At 46.9% G+C, this 19,892-nt stretch overlaps 1 protein-coding gene across 4 annotated transcripts; it reads left to right on the top strand.

Annotated features, from left to right (window-relative positions):
* Nucleotides 1-2,030: 2,030 nt before the first annotated feature.
* On the top strand, nt 2,031-19,598 carry Hebp1 (heme binding protein 1). Of its 4 annotated transcripts, none has more exons than XM_033766266.1 (4): nt 2,031-2,283; nt 5,864-6,002; nt 9,099-9,279; nt 17,854-18,748. In XM_033766266.1, the coding sequence occupies exons 1-4, from the start codon at nt 2,197-2,199 to the stop codon at nt 17,981-17,983; spliced, it is 537 nt and encodes a 178-aa protein (XP_033622157.1). In that variant the 5' UTR covers nt 2,031-2,196; the 3' UTR covers nt 17,984-18,748. The 4 variants fall into 4 exon arrangements, with proteins under 4 accessions (XP_033622157.1, XP_010636707.1, XP_010636708.1 ...); XM_010638405.2 differs by lacking the exon at nt 17,854-18,748 and adding an exon at nt 17,429-17,847 and having other exon boundaries at nt 2,034-2,283; XM_010638406.3 differs by lacking the exon at nt 17,854-18,748 and adding an exon at nt 18,760-18,973 and having other exon boundaries at nt 2,048-2,283.
* Nucleotides 19,599-19,892: the final 294 nt, after the last annotated feature.

Below are 19,892 nucleotides of genomic sequence, written 5' to 3'. Positions count from 1 at the left end.
CTGTTCGCTTCCCCTTCATCTTAGTGGGAGTGGTAAGCGAGTTACATAACATCCATCTCAACCACTCTGGATTCCTCAGCTCCAAGATGAGAGTGACCATGCCAGTGTGACAATTGAATATTCAAATATACATGGAACACTTTTTTTAAATATACAAGGTCAGAGAGTTATTATTTTGAAGAGAGGCTCCCCTGAAATTATATCCTTTGCCCTGCAACGGACTGGGTGGGCCACTGTCACCCATGCCCCTGGGCAGGTGGGTGGCACACTGGGTGCTCGTGCAGTCATTCGGGACTGATGCGGGACATGGTGATTCCGCAGGGACCTTATCAGGTGCCCACTTTGTTGCTTGGGGAGGGAGGGGGTGGTACACAGCTCCCTGTGCTGAGTGAGTGAGCCCCATGACTGCCCAGAACAGAAGCGATATTAATGCCGGACACACGTACTGGACTTGTGTCCTGCCTTTGCAAATAGGGTAGGACCCAGTAGCCTGGCTTTGAAGCCTGGCTTCACTATTTGCCCCCTAGAACTTGAGTGTGTTGCACAATCTCTTGCTCCTCTAGAAGTGAAGGTGAAAGAAGTAGCTTCTTCACAGGGTGGTTGGAAAAGTCAAACGGATGCATTTATGTAAGGTGATTAGAGTAGTAACAGGTACATAGAAAGCACTCCATTAGTTGATATTAATATTTTCCTCTTTGAGATAGGATCTTGTTAAGTTTTCCGGGCTAGCCTTGAATTTGCCATCCTCCTGCCTCAGGCTCCCATGTCGACGTATTACATACAGGCCTGTGCCATCACACTTGGCTTTAATATTTTCTTACAGTGAGAAATCAATCAGGCTTCCCAAACCAACACGTACAGTGTAGCCACCATCTCAGTGGCCACAAGAAACTGGCCTTGAAGAGGACTTGCAGTCCCATAGCAAGATGCATTCTCACGAGATCTCTCTGGGGACCCCACCTGACCAAGGTTTCTAGGACATGTTAAAAATGTTTGTGACCCTAACTGACTGGACACACAGCTAACTGGAGATGGGGTAAAGGAAGGCTGCTCTATTTCCATCCAACAAGAAAATCCATCAAAATGTCAAATTTTATCCAGGCATGGGGGTGCGTGCCTATAATAAAGGCTCATCAGGAGGCTGAGGGAGGAGGATCACAGGTTTCAGGCCAACCTGGGCAACGTACCAAGACCTGGTCTCAAAAGGAAATTGAGAAAGAAATGAAAAAAAGGACTGAGAATGTAGCTCAGTGATGGAGGCCTGGCCTAGCACGTGCAAGGTCCTGGGTTCAATTCCCAGCACAAAAAATAAAACATATAGAGATGTTAAATTTTGAGAACCAATACTGTGTTCACATAGGTGCATTATTCTTTGCAGAAATAGAAAACTAGTTAAATAAATTCAAATAGAGCTCCCTAGAGAGCTAGAATGGTTTTATCACTTCCACCTCTCAGGTCTAAATTTTCACAGTGGTTCACATGAGAGGTTATGGACAGGGACACCATGAAAACAGTTGGTGCCCACCTGCAGGAGACCTGGTTTAAGGCAGCAGGAGCCAGCTTTTCTCCAGGAGGCCTTCCCAGACGGAGCTCTCATCCCTCCTGCTGGCTATAGCTGTTCGCACTCCTTTCATTAGAGCAAAACCAGGTCTTACTCCAAGCCCTCTTTTCCCATCAGTGCTTATACATACAATACACGGGACAGATATAGCTACAGTCCTGACCCCACAGACTTATGGTTGGGAATGGGATTAAATACACTGTTTCATTGTAACCACAGTAAGTTAGTCATGAAAGCACAGAAGTTTATACACATATCATGGTGAGCTCGCTGTGGATTAGGGGCCCACTGTGTGGAAGTAACCTGCAGGCTGGGAACTGTGAGATGCATAGAGACCCATTGGCTAACGCAGGAGAATGCCCAGGCAGAAGCAGCAGCAGGTACAGAGCACCTGGCCTGGGAATGACCAGGCTTTTGAGGAAATAGGAGATGGCCAGTGAGGAAGTGGGTGTGGCTGGCAGGGCAGGTAGAAGCTGGGTGGTAAGACCCGGATCATCTGGGTGGGTGAAACGCTCAGTGAATGAAGACTTGTGAGCAGGGGATTCAGTGATACAGAATGCTCAGCACGGGCTCCCCAGACAGCCTCCATCACATCCAGAGCCTCGATCTCCCTTCTGCTGGTGACTGCCAGATTCATGTTGCTCCATGCCAGCTTCCTGCTGAGCTCCAGACCCCCGTGTCCAGTTGCCCAGAGGAGAGCTTGCTCATGCAAGAGGAGACTGGTGAGTGGACAAATGTGTGAGCGCCCATCCAGCTCTGGAATTATCCGACTTTCAGAGTTTATAGAGAGGAAGGTTACTCGGGAGGAGGAGGTACAGTTGAGCTCAGCCTGAAGGTCTTCCTCTGGGGCCTGGGCTCTCTGAGTCAAACCAGGTTCCTTTTCCAGCGGCCTTCCTGTCCTTGCTATGGACTTTCTACCTGGGGAATGGGCTGAGGGTAAGGATTACTTGTTACTTCCTGCTCCAGGGACCCCCTGAGGGTCACAGACACTTCAGTGTCCTGTTTCCATCCCAGAAATCAGGTGAGCTAATTTAGAGGAAATGAAACTGGCCTGCTGTCAGGTCACCATGATTGGACCGATGGCTCCAAAGTCCACGTCCCGAGACAGCCTAGAGTCCCATTGGGATCTGGACCCTGCACAACCTCAGGCCTCCTCCTTCGCTTCCGCATCCTCCTGACAGTCTTTACTCCAGCCACACTGAACTTCTGGTAGTCTTCCCCTTCATCATACTGTCCGCGGCCTCTCCTGTTTTAGCACCGGGATTCCCTTCCCTAAACTATCAGCATGTGCTGTGCTGTGTGATAATCCTTTGAGTGTTCCTTCCCACCACCCTCCTCATTCTCCACGCCTCATTAATCTCTGTCTGTAGCATCTGGCAGAAGTTTTCAGTGATGAATTCATGAAATGATGGCTGAACATCCAGGGGGGAATCTGTTAGCCCCAAAGGTCTGGTGAAAAACACGCCCACACATGAGGGTCACAGAGGAGCCTAAGTACTTTGTCCTCCACTGCCCTGGCGCTCCTCCCCTATTACACTGGGCCTTTCCTGATGTCTGTCATCTCTGTATTTTAGCCCCTGGCACAGTGCTCACAGGTTGCCAGTGCCGAGGACTTGTTGGTTGAATGCATTAAAAGGGTAGAAAGACCAGAGAAAAGAGCCAGCTAGCTGCTTCTCCAGTAAGTGCTTGTCGTTGGTACAAGAAGTAAACTGCATGAAATGATTCAGAGCTTTTTCCTGAGCTCAACACGGCATACCGATGTCTAAGGAGACAAGCAGAGCCTTCAGTCCACCTGCACAGTTGTAGAGTCTTGCACCATTAGAGTGCAGTTTGGGGACGCAAATCCTAGTTCCCAGTTTCTCCATTTACTAGCTGGGTCATCTTGAGCATTCCAGTCTGCCTGGTTACTCGTTTCCTCTGTGTTAAAATAACTTGGACTGGGTGAGCTCTAGAACTGTTTGTCGTTCTGAACTCTGTTGATTCACAGAGTAGGTAGCACTTCTAGAATCTAGGAAGATAAGTCCTCACGTAAAAGCGGAGCTCTGGAATTCTCTGCTGACAAAGCCAGAAAGAACAAACCAGTACGAGTTTACCTAAGTTTGCTCACCGGGGCTCTTTGGAAGCCTCAGCCTTCTTGGAATTGCTGAGCACAGAGTCCTGAGGTCAGAGCTGATTTTTTGCCACTTGATTCTTGATTCTTGATTCTGGTGCTATTCTTCCTACCCAGGTGCAGGGGAGTTGAAGCATGAAATTGTCTCTTGGGGTTTGCTTTCAGAAGTCTCCAGCCTCTCTCACCACATTCCAAGTATAAAGTTATAATATGAAATATACTCATCCAGACTACACAGTCCACCCACAGCCCCACAGCCCTGGCTTTCTCCAGAGATCCTTTGTGTGCCCTGGGAATCACACCCTCATCCCTAGTTGAGAATCCTCAGACCTCATAGGAAAGCCTGTTTGACCAATGTGGGGAAGCCAGGTCTTTGACTGTGTGTCTATTTTTCATAATCATTACTAGGAGAGACATCTCCTTAATCAAATAAATATCTATGGAGAGGCTGTCACGTAAAACTCTGTGGTATATTTCCTGTCCACAAATACATTAGTGCAGATTTTTCAAACTATAAGTTTTTCGTTACCTGAGGGTAAAATCAATATCAACCAACTTTTCTTTTTGTAGTGCAACAGAATAAAATTCACTCAGAGTGGTAGTAAACAGGAAAGAAAAGAAAAACTCCTAGTGCATGCCATCCCTAAAGACAGAGTATTATTTTTGCCATACTTTGTTCCAACCATGGATATATTCATAAGGCATCCCAGAGATAGGTTATTCTGGTTGTGGGAGTTTTTCTTTTCTTTTTTTCTTTTTTTTTTTTAAGTTTGAGAAACGCTGTCTTACTGAATGTCCAGGGACATAAAACTGGATTCTAGGAAACATCACATGGCAAGGAGAAGGGGGTGGGGTGCTGAAGGGGAGCCACATGTGTTGTTTTGAGTCTAAATACTGGGGGAAAAGGCATGATCTGGAATAGAAACTCAGTGCAGAGCATATAGGGTAGGAAGGGTTTGTGTGGGGAGAGACGGTGGAGCTGAGCAGTAAGAGGCTGAGAGGCTGTGAAAGAGTGAGTCAGGAGGTAGGGAGAGGCACAGCTGGATCACGTGCTATTTCTTCGCTTAGTTCTTGAGGAATCTCCATACTGGTTTCCATTGTGATTACACTAGTTTACATTCCCGCCAGTAATACAGGAAGGTTCATGGTTGTGGATAGTCTGAAAGAACTAAGGACTGCATACGATAATGATACATGCATACCCGTGTTTACAGCAGCACCATTCACAATAGCTAAGCTGTGGGAACAGCCTAGATGCCAGTCAACAAACAAATGGATAAAGAAAATACGGCAATGGAAATACAGTGGGCTGTTACTCAGCCATAAAGAAGAAAAATGAAATCAGGTTGTTTGCAGGAAAACAGAATTAGCAAACATGTTACATGTAATTAGCTAGAGTCTTTGAAATGGCTTGTTTTCTCTTATATGAGAGACCTAAAAATATATAAATTGATAAACAAGTAACTAAAATAAAGGAAAGATGACAGGATACCAGCAGGTAGTCTTTTGGAGTTGTAGAGGAAGAAGAAAGGGAGAGAGATTGTAACGGCATTGAAGATGATCAAGATACATTCAATGCGTGTACCAGTTTCCCAAAACAGACACCACCGTTCCGTAATACTAACATGCACTATAAAAAAGCAAAGGAGAAGAAGGCCTGGGGGTGTAGCTCAGTGGCAGAGCACATGATCAGCATGAGGCGCAGAGCTCAATCCCCAGCACCAAACAAACGGAAGAGACACAGCGTCCTGTAGTGCCTGTCAGCAGGACCACTCGGATTGCAGCCCTGCTGCTAGGATGAAACTCAGCTTGTGGTACCAGGGATTGAACTTGGGTCCTTGCACTTGCAAGGCAGGCCACCAAACCGCTGAGCTAAATCCCCGGCCCCTTAAGAGCGTTTCTGATCTCTGAATGTTCTATTTTATGATGCTCCAGTGTTTCCCGGTACAGTATCTTATCTCCCTGAGAAAATTGTTTTTAACGAGTTTTTTCAGCTCCTGGTGCAGTCTCTACATGTGTGAGACTCCCAGAATCTGTTTCTCATGGCCCAGTGCACACTTCTCTGCTGTCACCACACCCATTCTGGAAAGTTCCTCAGGATTTACGCTTCCTATAGCTGGACCATTGCTACTTCTGGGGATAACACAGGCTCTACACTGTCCCTCTCCAGCCTGTGTCTCCTGTACCTCTAGGAAGACGTCTCCTATGAGGAAAGAGCCTGTGAAGGAGGCAAGTTTGCCACGGTGGAAGTGACAAATAAGCCCGTGGATGAGGCCCTCCGAGAAGCGATGCCCAAGGTCATGAAGTATGTGGGGGGCACCAACGACAAGGGTGAGTGCCCCTGCAGGACAGGCCCTGGTCTGACAGGGCAGTTTCACATAATCTCACCTCACCTATAGGAAACATGGGAGCGGCGCCAGAAGGCACCTGTGACATCCTGCTCGCTGTCCCTTCGAGAACAGGAGTTCACAACAGGAAGCCCTGGAAAGAGCCCTCTGACCTCAGCCCAGGCTCCCCTCACTGTAAGGAATCCCTGTTGTATCACTCAGTTCATGGTTTTTTCCCAAGTATGGAGTCATCTGCTGTCCACATATGTATTTTTTTTTATTCTATTTTTGCCAGTACTGGAGTCTGAACCCCAGACCTTCACACTGACCTATATCCCAGACTTTTTTTAATCTTTTAATTTTTAATTTTGAGACAGGGTCTCACTGAGTTGCCCAGACTGGGCTTGAACATGAGATCCTCCTGCCTCAGCTGCCCAGAGTGCTAGGATTACAGGCCTGACCACTACACCCAGCTTGTCAATTTTTTTTTCTTTAACCTACAGTGTTTATTGTGTCTTTGGATTGGTTGATAGGATGAAGTCACCCACAGTAAACTGAGCCCCAGTATAAAAGCAAGGCCACCGTCCAACTTGGGACCTCAGCTGCCAGGGAACTGAGGCTCAGCGAAGCTCAAGTGTGAAGGTCCCAGACTCTGCTCTGCTAAGCAAAGGGTGTGAGAACTCTGACCATCCCACTCCTAAAGACTTGTCCGTGCTGATTGCTTCCCCACCTTTGAAATAATAGACCTGAAGTTTCATGTATCTGAGGGCGGGGATCAATGCTCCGGAGATCAGTCCTCCCACTGCCTAGAAAGCGGGGTGGCGAGGGCTAAAGAAAGAGACAACCGGGCCGGCGAGTTGGCTCAGTGGTTCTGCCACCTGTCTCGCAAGCGCAAAGTCCTGAGTTTGATCCCTGGAACGAGAAAGAGAAAGAGAAGGGAAGAGGGACGAAGAAAGATGAGAGAGACTTAGGTAATTTTAAAGTACGTGGGAGGCCAGGAAGTCAGTGCCTCAGCACGACAGAGACACATTCTGAGCTAGGCGCTATGTATTGGGTACACACAATCATTGGAGGGAGTATTGGGTGACTCTGGGCGGTGGAGATCCTAGGTTGATGAGGATCTTAGGTTGATGAAGGTGGTAAGGAGAGCTTCTCATAATACAAGGTGGGAGGAGATAGCAGGCTAATAAAGAATTTGTTCTTCCCCCAGGTGAAACCTTTCTGAAGCCTTCAGCTGATGGAATCTTGCCCTTGAGCATCGGGAACATTGAGGCCTCCATTTGTGACTAGAGGCAAAAGGGAGTTACATTTCTGTCTGCTATAGCCAGCTCAAGGGCAAGAAGACATGGGCCGTAGATAGTCCTAATCATAATTTAATTACAAAATGATTTTTTCCCAAAATTTATGTAGAATGTCTCTTGACATCATGAAAGGTCACCTGCTGGAACAGAAACCATATATAATTTTTTTTTTTTTTGAGGGGGAGTTACGAGGGTTCGATCTCAGGACCTTGTACTTGCCAGGCAGGTATAGCGCTACTGGGCTAAATCACTGGACATAAACTATTTTTAAATGCTGGCCTCTTCATGAGCTCTCTGATTTGTGCAGCATTTGGAATCACTACAAACTAAATATGGATCAGAAAGCTAGGTGAAAAAAAAAAAGATGGGCTTAATTTTTAGGATATTTCTCAAGCTGATAATTTAGAAAGAAACTGGTATGAACCATAGTAATATTTTCTAGGAGCAAAGTAATCAAATTTTGCAAAATATGTTGACCAGTAGGAAGTCAAGAGGAAATCTTTTCCTCTTAATGCTGTTTGTAACATCTTTTTAGTTGAAAATATGTATAAAAATTGTAACACTAAAAAAAATCATTAAAATAACAAAATAGCTATGTTTAGACTATTCTAAGTGCAGTCATTGTCTTTTTAACATATTTCTTTAGGGATTTTTAGTATAAACTTAATTGTATATTTTAATTCTATTTAATTATTTTCTACTAATACTAGAATAATTTAACTACATTATATTACACAGTGTACCCATAATTGCCTTAGACATATTTCTGTTTTATATATTTTTTGAGTTTTTTTGGGGGGGGGATTGTTTGTTTTTTGAGACAGGGTCTCAACTATGTAGTTGAGACTGACCTGGAGCTCACTATGTAGCCCAGGCTTGTCTCGAACTCAGTGATCCTCCTGCCTCAGCCTCCTGAGTGCTGGGATTACAGGCGTGGGCTACCACGCCCGGCTTTCTGTTTTAAACAGAATAATAAATTTTGCTGCAGTAAATATCCTATTACCTCTAGCCTTTTCTATATTTTATAGTATTTCCTTCAAATTGATTAAAATTTGTATTTACATAGGAAGTAGATATAGTATACACATATGTATACACATATAGATATATAGATATACACATATCTATATATAGATATATATGGAGGGGGATACTGGGAATAACTCAGGGCCTACTGAGCTATATCCCCAGCCCTCTTGATGTATATTAGCAAATAACTTTTTCAAGAAATCTACTACCACACTCCTACCTCCAATGTATAAAAATAATTGTTTTTATATGCCTAACTATATCTATATCTCTATATGTATAGATATCTAATAACAGATACAGAGAGAGAGAGATTTTGTGGTACTAGGGATTGAACCCAGGGCCTTTACACCAAGCTAAATTCCCAGAATTTTTTTGATTTTCTGGGGAGTTTTTTGGAGAAGATATCTCCAAATCACTAGGTTTCCCAGGCTGTGTTCTTACTGTTCTCCTCCCTCAGCATCCCAAAGTGCTGGAATTACAAGTGTGCGCATCACACCCACCCAGCTTGCCTGTATATTTTTAGTACCCAAAATGTTCACTGTTAACTTCAGGAATGATAACGAAAAGCCAGGGATTTAGTTCAGTGGTTCCTCCGCCTGCCTTGCAAGTGCAAGGTCCCAAGTTCAATCCCTGGTACCAAAAAAAAAAGAACAACAACAAAAAATGTTGCCATGGAAAAAGAATGAGACCAGTAGACCAGTATATCCTCCATGCCCTGAGCAAGCTCTGTCCCTAATCCCACTGCACTCTGTGTTTTGCATTGTCAGGAATTGGGATGGGGATGACAGTCCCTGTTTCCTTCGCGGTCTTTCCTGATGAGGATGGCTCTCTACAGAAAAAATTAAAAGTCTGGTTCCGGATTCCGAACCAGTTTCAAAGCAACCCACCAGTTCCCAGTGACGACAGCATCAAGATTGAGGAGAGGGAGAGCATCACTGTCTATTCCACGTAAGGGGGCAATTCCTTAGGCACCCGTGGGCGGCCCTGGGCTCCCACAGCCACTCCTTGAATCATCCTCAGTGAGATTTGCATTGGGTTTTTTGCTTGCTGCCAAATTAATTCAAGTAAGAAATACTGAATCCTGACAATCGTGTGTTTCTTGTTTGGGCCCCAGTCTCCCCTTCAGATACCAAGCCTCTTCTAGATGATTAGTGACTCCCTGTTTGTTAAAACCCTGCTGTGTGACGGTGACCCAACTAGGTACAGGGGATGACTAGGGTCTTCAGTACTAACCATTTGGTTCTGCTCTCGAAAATCCCCATGAAATGGAATTATACGAATAATCTTGTACTGGTCATCATTTTGGATATTTGGCTTCCCCCCTCCCACTCTGAGCCTGCAGGTGAGGGCGGGTTCCCTGGTAGCGCTTCCTGTGCCTTAGAACATGAGCTTGTCCGCATTTTTAGGCCAGGCAACCACAGAGCCCCCTAGCGGCTAGGGCGTGTAACGCAGGTGTTCAGCTGACTTCCGAGACTATTTTCCTGTGCTTCTTTCTACTCCAGTCCTCATTGGAGTTCTCAGCCTTCGTGCAGATGATGAGGAGAAAGCATACTCTAAGGGAGGCACCTAGGATTGAAAGCTTAAGGAAGTACTCACTCTCATAGTCATCAGAGTGCAGGGCGGGCCCTGAAGTGAGTGCCTCCTTGAATCTGCGCCTGTATGTCCGCTTGTCTTGCCTTCATTTCCGCTCAGTTTCCCCTTCTTCTTCCTGTGCTTTGAGAGGCAGCCCCGTGCCATGTGATGAGTATTTTATGTGCGATTACCCAGCTCCGCTGTTTGGTACCAGGAGGATGATGCTTACTAAGCCTCTTAAGACTTTAGTGCCTTCCCATTAAGTGCGGATAATATAATCTACCTCGTAGGATAATTTTTAAAGAGTAACAATGACATTAGGGTAATGATATTTAGTATTTACTACGATATCATTTACAAATTAATGTTTCTGACCTATAGTAGGTGTCAGTGATTATTCTTTCTCTTTGCCCCTTCCTATTTCATAAGGAGTGGGGTGACTGTTAAAGAAGTGTGAACTATTAAATCAGCTCACTTAAGACTTCTCATAGATGGGCCTGGTCTCTAATCATTTGTTCTATCAGATGAGGTGCACTAAGAAGTTGTTACAATTGTTTTGGTTTGTTTTTGTCTTTAACTTTCTGAATGGAAACTTTCAACTTAGAAGGAAGTAGGAAGAATAAGATGATGAAACCACATCTAGCCAGCACTCATCACTGACCCTGGATCAACTTGGGGAAGTTTTGTGTCCTGTGTAGATACCGCACCACCCTGGATTATTTTTAGGCAAATTCCAGACATCATATCATTTTGCTCATAAATGTTTTAGTGTGATGACTGAAGATTTTTAAAAATAGAATCACAATAATCTGCTCCTCCTAAAATTTTAACAGTAACTTGTTCACGTTTCAGTGATATAAAGTACCCTGTGTTCAGGTTTCTCCTGTTGTCTCACAGTTTGTTTGAATCTGTATCCAACTAGGATCCAACCATGGCACTGGTCAAGGCCTGTATAAGCTTTTATAATCCAGACCTTTCCTCACCACAGTGCCATCTCGCTTTTCCTTGCATTATATGAATCTTTGGTCCTCCTGTTTCCCATGGCCTTGAGTTTGCGGATTACATGGGTGGTTCTTTAACCTGTCCTCCTCTGTTGCCTGTACATTACTTCTTAGAACCAGGTGTGTGTTCAGATTCAGGTTTTAGGGTTTGTAACAAGACTGTTTCCTAGGTGGCGGTGTGTAGCCCACCCAGGCACATCCTGGCTGGTGACCTCTGTCCTTGTGATCAGAGTAAACAGAGATAATCCTTTCCTGGAGCTCGTGAAATGGGAATTTTCTCTGTTTCCGTCTTCATTGATCAGGAGTAATTCAGTAAGAAGTTTCCCTCATCTCCTGTTTGGTTCTGCCGAGGGAGAGTCAGAAAAAGCAAGATATAAATGAGGAATCTTGGCACACACCTGTAATTCCAGCACTCTGGGAGGCTGAGGCAGGAGGATTACAGTTTTAAGCCCAAAATGAGTGATTAAGTGAGTTAGTGCAACTCTATCTCAAAAATTTTTTTTAATTTTTAAAAATGTGAGGTTCAACCTCAAACAAACAAACAAAAAGCAAGATACGTGCTTAATGCCTTCTCTTCACTTACCAGTTTTCAGAAAAATAACTTCATTTCTTGACATCCTCCAAAAGTGAATAGGGTTCACCTTTGTTTTTTTGAGTGTCAACAGAAACAAATTTCAATATTCTTAATGTGTTTCCAGTTCTTTGCAATTATTACTCTTATTGCTGCTGAAATTTTCCCACACTGGCCAATGGTTCTTTAGTTATTTTGACCCAACTCTTTAGTAGCTTTTGTGTTTTCAAGCACATCGTAACTATTTCTTGCTGTAGAGCTGGGATCTGCCATTTCTGGGAAGTGATATCTATTTAAAAGATAGATTGAACCCAGATCTGTTGAAATTTCCTTTTGATTCTCTGAAATCAAGACTGATGATAATACCAAATTTGGTGTTTAGCCGGCTCTGTGAATTTTTTAACTTCAGTTTGATACAATTCTAACTTTATATGTGGTAATTCCTCAACCAGCCACGGGGTGTCACTGCACAGTCACACGTTCTATTAAAAGTCGCCTACAGTGATTTGTAGTATTTGATTCTGTTGAAGGGAGTAGTACTTCCAAGGTGATAGAAAGCAACAGTACTATTTCACATACGAAAGTATATTTCAAATAATGTAATTAGTGTATTCAATGACAGACCTAATTCTAAAATGAAAGCCTTGCGTCCTTAATTTAGTCTTTTTTTATGGCCTTGTGAAAAAAAATGCCTACAAAAGATTTATACATTTATTAGCAGCATTAATTACCAGCACTTTTTTTCTTTTTGTTTTGTTTTGTTTTGTTTTTGTGTACCAGGGATCGAACTCAGGACCTTGTTCTTGTGAGGCAGGCAGCGAACCACTGAGGTAAATCCCCAGCCCACCAGCACTTTTTAAATCAATGAAAATCTGTGGAAAACAGCACTATCAGAATACATTTTACTCTACTAACCCTGAGAGGCAGTAGAATTATGCTCACACTTAGGCCAAGGGTGACATTCTAGACTACTGTCCCCCCTCCGTGTTCTAGCAAAGTTCCATGCAGGTAAAGGCTGTGTATCTAGTACTGGGCTCTCAGCAGACCCACAGCAAGAGAGTGGGTGGCTTTACTGAAATTGTCACCATCTTAATGAAATTCTGAACATAGCAAAAAGAGTTGGGAAACCAAGAGTTTATCGTCAGAGTGGCCAGTGCTATGACCCAAACTGCCACTTAATGGCAGTAAGACCCCTGATGTGTTACCAGGCAGGCCTCTTGGTGCCTTGGTTTCCTCGTCTGTAAGGTGGATGAGATGGGTTGTGTCTGTAGATGCCCACACAGTGCTAGACATGAGGCAGACGTCAGAACATTTTAACCTATTCTCTTGTTTTTTAGTATATGTGCTGCTGAAGCGATCACTGTTCTCTTCTTCTTGATGTCACCTCCTGCTGAGAGTTAACATTTTATTAGAAAAACAGCAGCAAAAAAGTCAAGAGTACAGTAGATGCACTTGGTTTCAACCCTCGATTTTAATAACTGCATGCTTTACAACTTCGGGCAGCTCATTTAAACTTTCGGAACCTCACTTCCCTTATCTATAAGAATAGGACTTCCAAGGCACTGTGGTGAGAGCCAGTGCAGTCATCCTTGTGGGAGAACCTGGCCAGCTATGCGTTTCTTGAATTTCGGGGTCATTTCTCCCTTTGAGTGACCTAACGGAGGCCCCCAGCGCTTGGGAAGTTTGAGGTTTGGAAGGAGCCCATCCCCTAAACCACTGAGGGCCCCTGTGTTACCCCTTAAGAGATCTGCAGACCAGTGTGGGCCCAGGTTCCTAGCTAATTCCAACACCAGCACTGTAGGGAGTTTGGCCTGAGAGGTGACTGGTCCTACTCAGCCCCTGCTTGTTTTTCTCTCTCACTTCAAACTTAAATAGGCCTAATGTGACCATTCTGTCAAAAAGAATATCCTGCTCTTTTCTGTTTCTTTGCTCTGCTTTATTTTCCTTCCTACCTCTCCTCTCCCCTGCATTATATACCGGTCTGTTCGCTTGTTTACTGCCTTCTCCCCAATTAGAATGCAAGCTTCCTGGGGCAGGGCTGTGTGCTAGGATCTAAAAAGGACCCAGGAAACGTCCTTTCTGCTGCTGCACTCTGTCCCCTAAAAGTCTTGGTCCCCCACCATGGCTTCAGCTGTCGCCCATCTGTTGGTCCTGAGGTGATGAATGGTTTCTCAGTCCAGCAAACTTAACCTGGAGACTCAGGTGAAGTCGTTCATTCATTCAAGCGATGGACTCATTGTTCACTTACCTTCAACCAGGAACAGTTTGGGCGCTGAGCTTAAAACAAAAAAATGTCTCTGCCCTTTGAAGCAGGAAAAATATCCTATGTAGGAAAAACGGGAAAAAAACAAGTATGTCAAGGTGGCTAAGGACTGTTTTACCAGAGAGAGAACTGTTGTCCACATTTTTGAAATCAGGAGAAGGCAGACTAATTCAAAATCAAAAGCCCTGCGACCAACTGTAAAATGGACAGAGGCTGAGGTCACGAAATCCTTGTCCCCAGAGAAGCTCCAGCGGCGTCTGTATAGGCTCACGACGCTCTGCTGGATCCTGCTTGGGAGGTTGGGAAGTTTGTTCCATCTCACAGATGTTTACCGATTGCCTCTAGTATTTAAGCCCCCTCATGTCTAAAAGCCTTGGCAGTGACAAGAGTCTGTATCTAAAACCTAGTCGACCTCCGTGTCGTTGCCCCTACATCCACCCCTTGTGTCCCGGTCCTTCACAGGACTTCTGTCACCGCCCAGGTCAGCCCTCCCAGAGCCGCCCTTCCTCCCCAGCCTTGCACCCCAGCTGCTGGGAGGCTTCACCACCGGCATCTCCCCAAGTAGCTCCACATCCCCGAGGCCCCAGACAGAAGTCAGGGTTCCTCCCCGTTCTCATCCCTTCCTCTGCCCCCGCCTTTCTTACGTTCCCCTCCATCCTCCTGCCCACCTGGTTCTAATGCTCTGACTCTTTCACTGTCTACTTCTAATTATTGGCCCGGTCCTGTCACCTCCCCACTGCCCCTTCCTTCCCTGGCCCCGTGATGGCTTTCCAGGTCTCCCACTACTGCCTCTTCTGAATGATCCTTTTGCAACACCAGCCGAAAAGCACGGGACCCGTTGTGTCACCTCTCCCTGCTCGGACACTGGGGCCACCCGGCTGTCCCTGTGGTTGTGGCCCTGACCTCCCTGCGTGCACGCTGGGACCACAGCCTGGGCTGGTAATGAGGCACTCGTTCCCCTGAGGAGAGAGGTGGCGCAGCGGGGCTCCCTCTGTGCTCCATCAGGCAATGAAGCCGAGTGAAAATGCCCACGAGGCTCAGTCCTCCTGTGCCTGCACCTCAGCATCCCAGCCCTCCGCCCAACCTCTTCCCGACCCTTGCTCAGAGCCCCAGCTCCTCTCCACCCCGCCCCTCTCTCTGCTTCTCGGAAGTTCTGTGCGGACTGAGTCCTGTCACGCTGCTCGTGCCGGCGTCAGGAAGAGACGCTCAGCCCCTAACTGCTTAGTGTCCTGTCCTTCATAACCGTTCCCTGTGTCTTCCCAGCCCTAGCCAGGGTCCCCTGTCCCTGACATTCTCCTGAGCCTTCTTTCCGCCTCCCCAGCCGTGTTCCCTTCTGTCCATCAGAATCCCCATGCACTTCGTCCCTGACGTCTCTGGTTGGACCTCGAAGGGGTAGAAACACATCCCGTGTCATCTCTGTGGCTCCCGGGTGTCCGGCCTGTGCTCTGTGCCCAGGGCTGTCCCACTCAGTAGCACTGGCTCCGTCTGGCTGATGAATGCCACGTTGTCAGGCCCCTGCTGCTGGGTGCGACTCCGACCCTCTTTCTGCCTCACACACGGCTGTGCGCCGCTGACTCTGTGCACATTGGTGCCGAGGTCGGTTGCTAAAGTTTTAGACAAAGTTGGACAGTCACATTCAGAGTCACTCTGTTTGGCTTCCTCCCTCCCTGCGTGCTGGCACCAGCCACTTCTCGGAAGACAACACGTTATGAGTTGTTGCCTCCTTGCACCAAAAGCCTTCCTCTTACACCCTTTGTGCCTACGTTATCTCACCACCACCACCACCACCACCTCCTTACTCTCCCAGCCCTTTCGAGTCGGCTTCTTTTGGGGTTTTAGAATCCTCTGTGTGTGTGTGTGTGTGTGTGTGTGTGTGTGTGTGTGTGTGTGTTTCTTCCCATGATAACCAAATTTTTGTTGGGACGTTTACTGAGATAAAACACAGTGCCCTGGAGAACGGCTCCTTTGAAGATGGGAGGTGGAAACTTCTTACCAGGCTTGGGGAAATCATGTACAAAGGAATATGTTCCTTTCCTCGTAGGAGCTTGGAGCACTGTAGGAGCATTCCTTAAACTCAAAGGCACTCTGGAGTTGGGAGGCTGGGGACCCGTGAGTGCTCCTCCCAGTGGCTGGGGCAGGAGGAAGGAGGAGGCTCTCAGCTGTGACCACAGGCTGAGTCACTGTGCCCCATCCCAACAGAGGGCTGTGCTCCTTCCTGCTAGGATTTGGTTTTCTGGTCAGTTAGTGCGGCTCTGTGATTGGGGCTAGGGTGAGTTCATTCATTGAGCAGCAAAGAAGACATCCACATGTCTGTGTCCATAATTTTCCCAGCTTTATTTGCTTTCTAGCAAAATGCTTGTGTGATGAAGCAACAGGAAGATGTTTGTCTTTGTTGCCAGCATCTTAATCTGCCTTGGAGTAAATATAAACTTACTGCAGGTCTTTTTCCTTTCCTTTCCTTTTTCTTATGCAGTTTCTGGGGATTGAAAAGGGGCCTAGTGCATGCTAGGCAAGCACCCTACCACTCTAAGCTACATTCTCAGCCTTTTTTAGTTTATTTACTAAGTTACCCAGACTGGCCTCCAGCTTAGCAATCCTCCTGCCTCAGCCTCCCAAGTAGATGGGACTACCATGCCCAGTGAAATGGGGCTTTCTAGTACTGAATTTTAGGAATCCTAAATCGTCCTCCCTGGCACTCTCTGCTGAGTCTCCCACTTCTCAGACCCCCCTTCTCAGTGTCCCTGCCAAGGCCACCCTCAGGTGCTTGAATTCCCAGCGTTCATCTTCTGTGGTTCGCCTCATTCCTCACCGTGACTCCAGCCAGGACTGGAGAGGTGGGACACCCGAGTTCTGTCACCACATCCACTGCTTTCGCAGTGTCCTCTCTGACTTCAGTCCTTTACCAAGGCGGAGGAGATCCGCAGCCTCAGGTGCACATCTGGGTGCTGAATTAGCAGTCAGCCCAGAATGTGTCCGTGCGCCCCAGACCCCGTCCTGAGCACCCCTATGGAGCAGCCCCCACTTTCCAGGGCTGCCCTTTGGCCCTCGGCCTCTGTTCTAGTTAGGGGCCTAGGGGAGTCTCCCCTCTCCCCCTCTCCTGCTCTCCACATCCATGGCTGTTCTGTTCCCAGTCCTCCCTGGCTCCCCACCACTCCCACGGTCCCGGACCCTCCGCTGCGACTGGGGCCTCTTTCCGAACCAATCTGATCTTGCTGGTCGCCTACTTTTAAACCTTTCCATGGTTTGAAAACTCCTCAGCATGGCGTTCACGGCCCATCTCTGTCTGGTTTCTTTCGATCTGCTTTTACCCCTCACTCCCACTATCCTCTTTGGAGCACCACCACACCCAGCTTTAGAGATGATTTAAATTACATAGGAGAGAGCCGGGGATTTAGCTCAGTGGTTCTGCCATACGCCACACACACGCAAAGTCCCGAGTTCAATCCCTGGTACCAAATAAATAAATAAATAGATTACACAGGAGGATATGCATTGGTTATATGTTTCCCATAAGGGAATGGAGCATCTAGAAACTTTGGTGTCCCAGTGGGTGGGGAGGTTCTGGGAACCAATGCCCATGGATACCAGGGATGACTGTGATGGTCACAGTCCCTGCTTGCTGTAATTAGCTACATGACGGCCGCTGGGCTGAGCAGTTCCCAGTCTTGTCTCCTTTCATCTTCCCCACAGCCTTCTGAGATCGATGCTTTGTCATCATCTCTGTGTAACAAAACCAGTGACCCAAAGAGCCCAGAAATTAAAGAACTTGCCCATCCCATGAGCTGGAAAGTAACAGCGAAGATTCGAGCATACACGCTACCCTCTCTACTGTCCACAGTCAAGCGCCACTCCTTTGGACCTTTCCAAAATCAGTAGATAACGAGCTGGCTGGTATTGCCCTTGTCCCCGAGAACACCAGCTCCCACGTCCGTCTTGAGACACTCCTGACAGGTGGCTCTCAGTCTAGATGCGCTTTGTGAAAAACACTAACATCCTATGGCCTTTTATGGCTGGAAAACTGCTTCCAAGCTGTTCAGCCTCTGTCTGCTAATCCTGTGTGCCCCTGCCCGAGCCTTGAGGAAGCCAGAGCTCAGCGTTCCTCATCTGCCCTGCAGTCTTTCCTCTGGATTTGAAGAACCTGTGAACTGGTGTCCGCTTCACGCCCTGATCTGGAGCCGTGGCCAAGACAGGATGAGAATAACCAGTCCTTCGCGGATGAAGTCCTGGGTGTTTTCACGTCGGTGACCCCATAATCAGCGTGCCGAATGCTTGCCAGGCGTGACAAATGGCTTGTAAAAGAGCAAAGCATGATTCAGAGAACGCCACCAAGGATCATGCACTATTTGGCCTCATCTTGGCCTGGTGTAAATTCAGACTTTTGAGTCATAAAGCTCGTCGGAAACGCGGGTGTATTCGGCTCTAATAAAGATTTTAGTGCAACTCAGATTTAGAGTGGTATATTTAGGCTGCAGGATGACTGTGGTGCAGAGGCAGATGATGTAAGGGAAGGAATAATCTCCAAATAAAGGTTTTGATTGCTTCTCTTTCCCTAACTTCTGCCAGCAGGAGAATTGCCTGATTTAGAAAAAGTCTCTTTTCTTACTAGGAAAGGAAAATGTTCATGATTTTGGGCAGGAGAAGAGATGCATTAGAAGGGGTTTATTTGGGGGGCTATGTAACGCTTGTGTGGGGTCCCTTCTGAGACTTCTTGGGTCCTTGCCTCTCTTAGCTCTGACGTAACAAAGCTGCCACACATCCTTCTGGGGTGAGCACAGTTGCTCCGCTTTGGGAGAGACTGTAGCTCCTCCCTCTCCTACTTGTCCCTCCTTCCTGTTGGCGACAGAGGCCAGAGAGGACCGGGCAGGTGGTGGAACGGGTTAAGTGAAAACAGTGGGGAACGGTGGCCTGGGGAACAGCTTACCATCTCTGGGGAATTGCAGATAAGGGGAGCTCACATTTAGGATGTGACTGTTGGTTTCAGGCCCTGGCATGATTATAATTTTTTACCTCTGTTATTTCAGGTAATACTCGTTACTTTGGAACAAAAGGAAAACGCATGGCATTTTTTTACAGCTGTTCAGAGAAGCTCAGAAAGGGCAAATCCACCCATGTGGGACCATGGCGAGTCCACAGTGCTGCCATTCTGGCGTGCTTGTTGGAATGAGCGTGGTGATGACTCTGAAGACTCCTCCTCTCTCAAGGCCAGGTCCTTCCTTACCAGCCCTTGCTCTTGTCTCCTCAGGCAGTTTGGTGGCTATGCCAAGGAGACAGACTACGTGTCCCAGGCCAGGCAGCTGCGTGCCGCTCTGGAGGGAACGGCCACCTGCCGCGGTGACCTCTACTTCTGTACAGGCTATGATCCTCCCATGAAGCCGTATGGACGCCGCAATGAAGTCTGGCTGGTGAAGGCATGAGTGACTCGTGGAGCCAAGAGCCTCCCTCCCAGAAGTGGGCCTCAGTGCCCCCTGACACGGGGTTGGCAGGGGCCAGAGCGTCTCGAGTTCCAGCTTCCCTTCCAAGTCCATCACCACTGGGTTTTCTGAAATAAGCATGTTGCATACACCGAGGGTCTTTTTCTTGTGGTAGGAAATAATACAGTCAAGCTAGGCAGCATCGTTCTCGTTGATTTAGAAAATTCTGTGACAGATCAGAAAAACAGCAGTATTTTTCTCAGCCACTTGGGTCGCTGTAAACTGATTTTTTTTAAATGATCGAATTTGTATTTTTGTGGCGCAGTATATGATTTGTGCAGTCTTTCATCTGTGATTCTTATAAAAGCTCTGTCTAAAGGAAACCAGAAATAAAAATCTTTGACTTAAGCACCCAAGACAAATCCTAAGCATAATTAAGCAAGGCTCTAGGGCAGTGATGGCGAACCTTTTAGAGCTGTGAATGATACAAACGAGCTGCTGTGGCACACGTGCTGTAGGTTCGCCACCCCTTGTAGCTGTGGGTACTGCTGACATTAGTCTCCACTGCAGGAGTCCTGTGTCGGGGGTTCCAGAGGCCCCAGGGAAGAAGGGTGCACTGCATCCTTCACCAACTCCCAGCAGACATTTACTGTGACTCAGGGCATCCATGGCCATCAGGAGGTGATGATCACATCCACACCTGAATGTATCCCTGGAGGGTTCCAGGAGTTACAAAAGCAGAC

This window comes from Fukomys damarensis, unplaced genomic scaffold (genome assembly GCF_012274545.1).
Source record: "Fukomys damarensis isolate Sample0158 unplaced genomic scaffold, DMR_v1.0_HiC HiC_scaffold_19, whole genome shotgun sequence".
NCBI lineage: Eukaryota > Metazoa > Chordata > Mammalia > Rodentia > Bathyergidae > Fukomys > Fukomys damarensis.
Note: the sequence above shows the minus strand (reverse complement) of the source record. Positions and strands in the feature narration are given on the sequence as shown.

Bases quoted from the DNA above. Each gene is read 5' to 3' on its own strand.
- Hebp1 (XM_010638404.3), top strand. From the start codon at position 2,197: ATGTTGCTCCATGCCAGCTTCCTGCTGAGCTCCAGACCCCCGTGTCCA. The intron at 6,003-9,098 runs GTGAGTGCCCCT...TTGCATTGTCAG, and splicing joins GGGGGGCACCAACGACAAGG to GAATTGGGATGGGGATGACA. The intron at 9,280-18,980 runs GTAAGGGGGCAA...TTGTCTCCTCAG, and splicing joins AGCATCACTGTCTATTCCAC to GCAGTTTGGTGGCTATGCCA.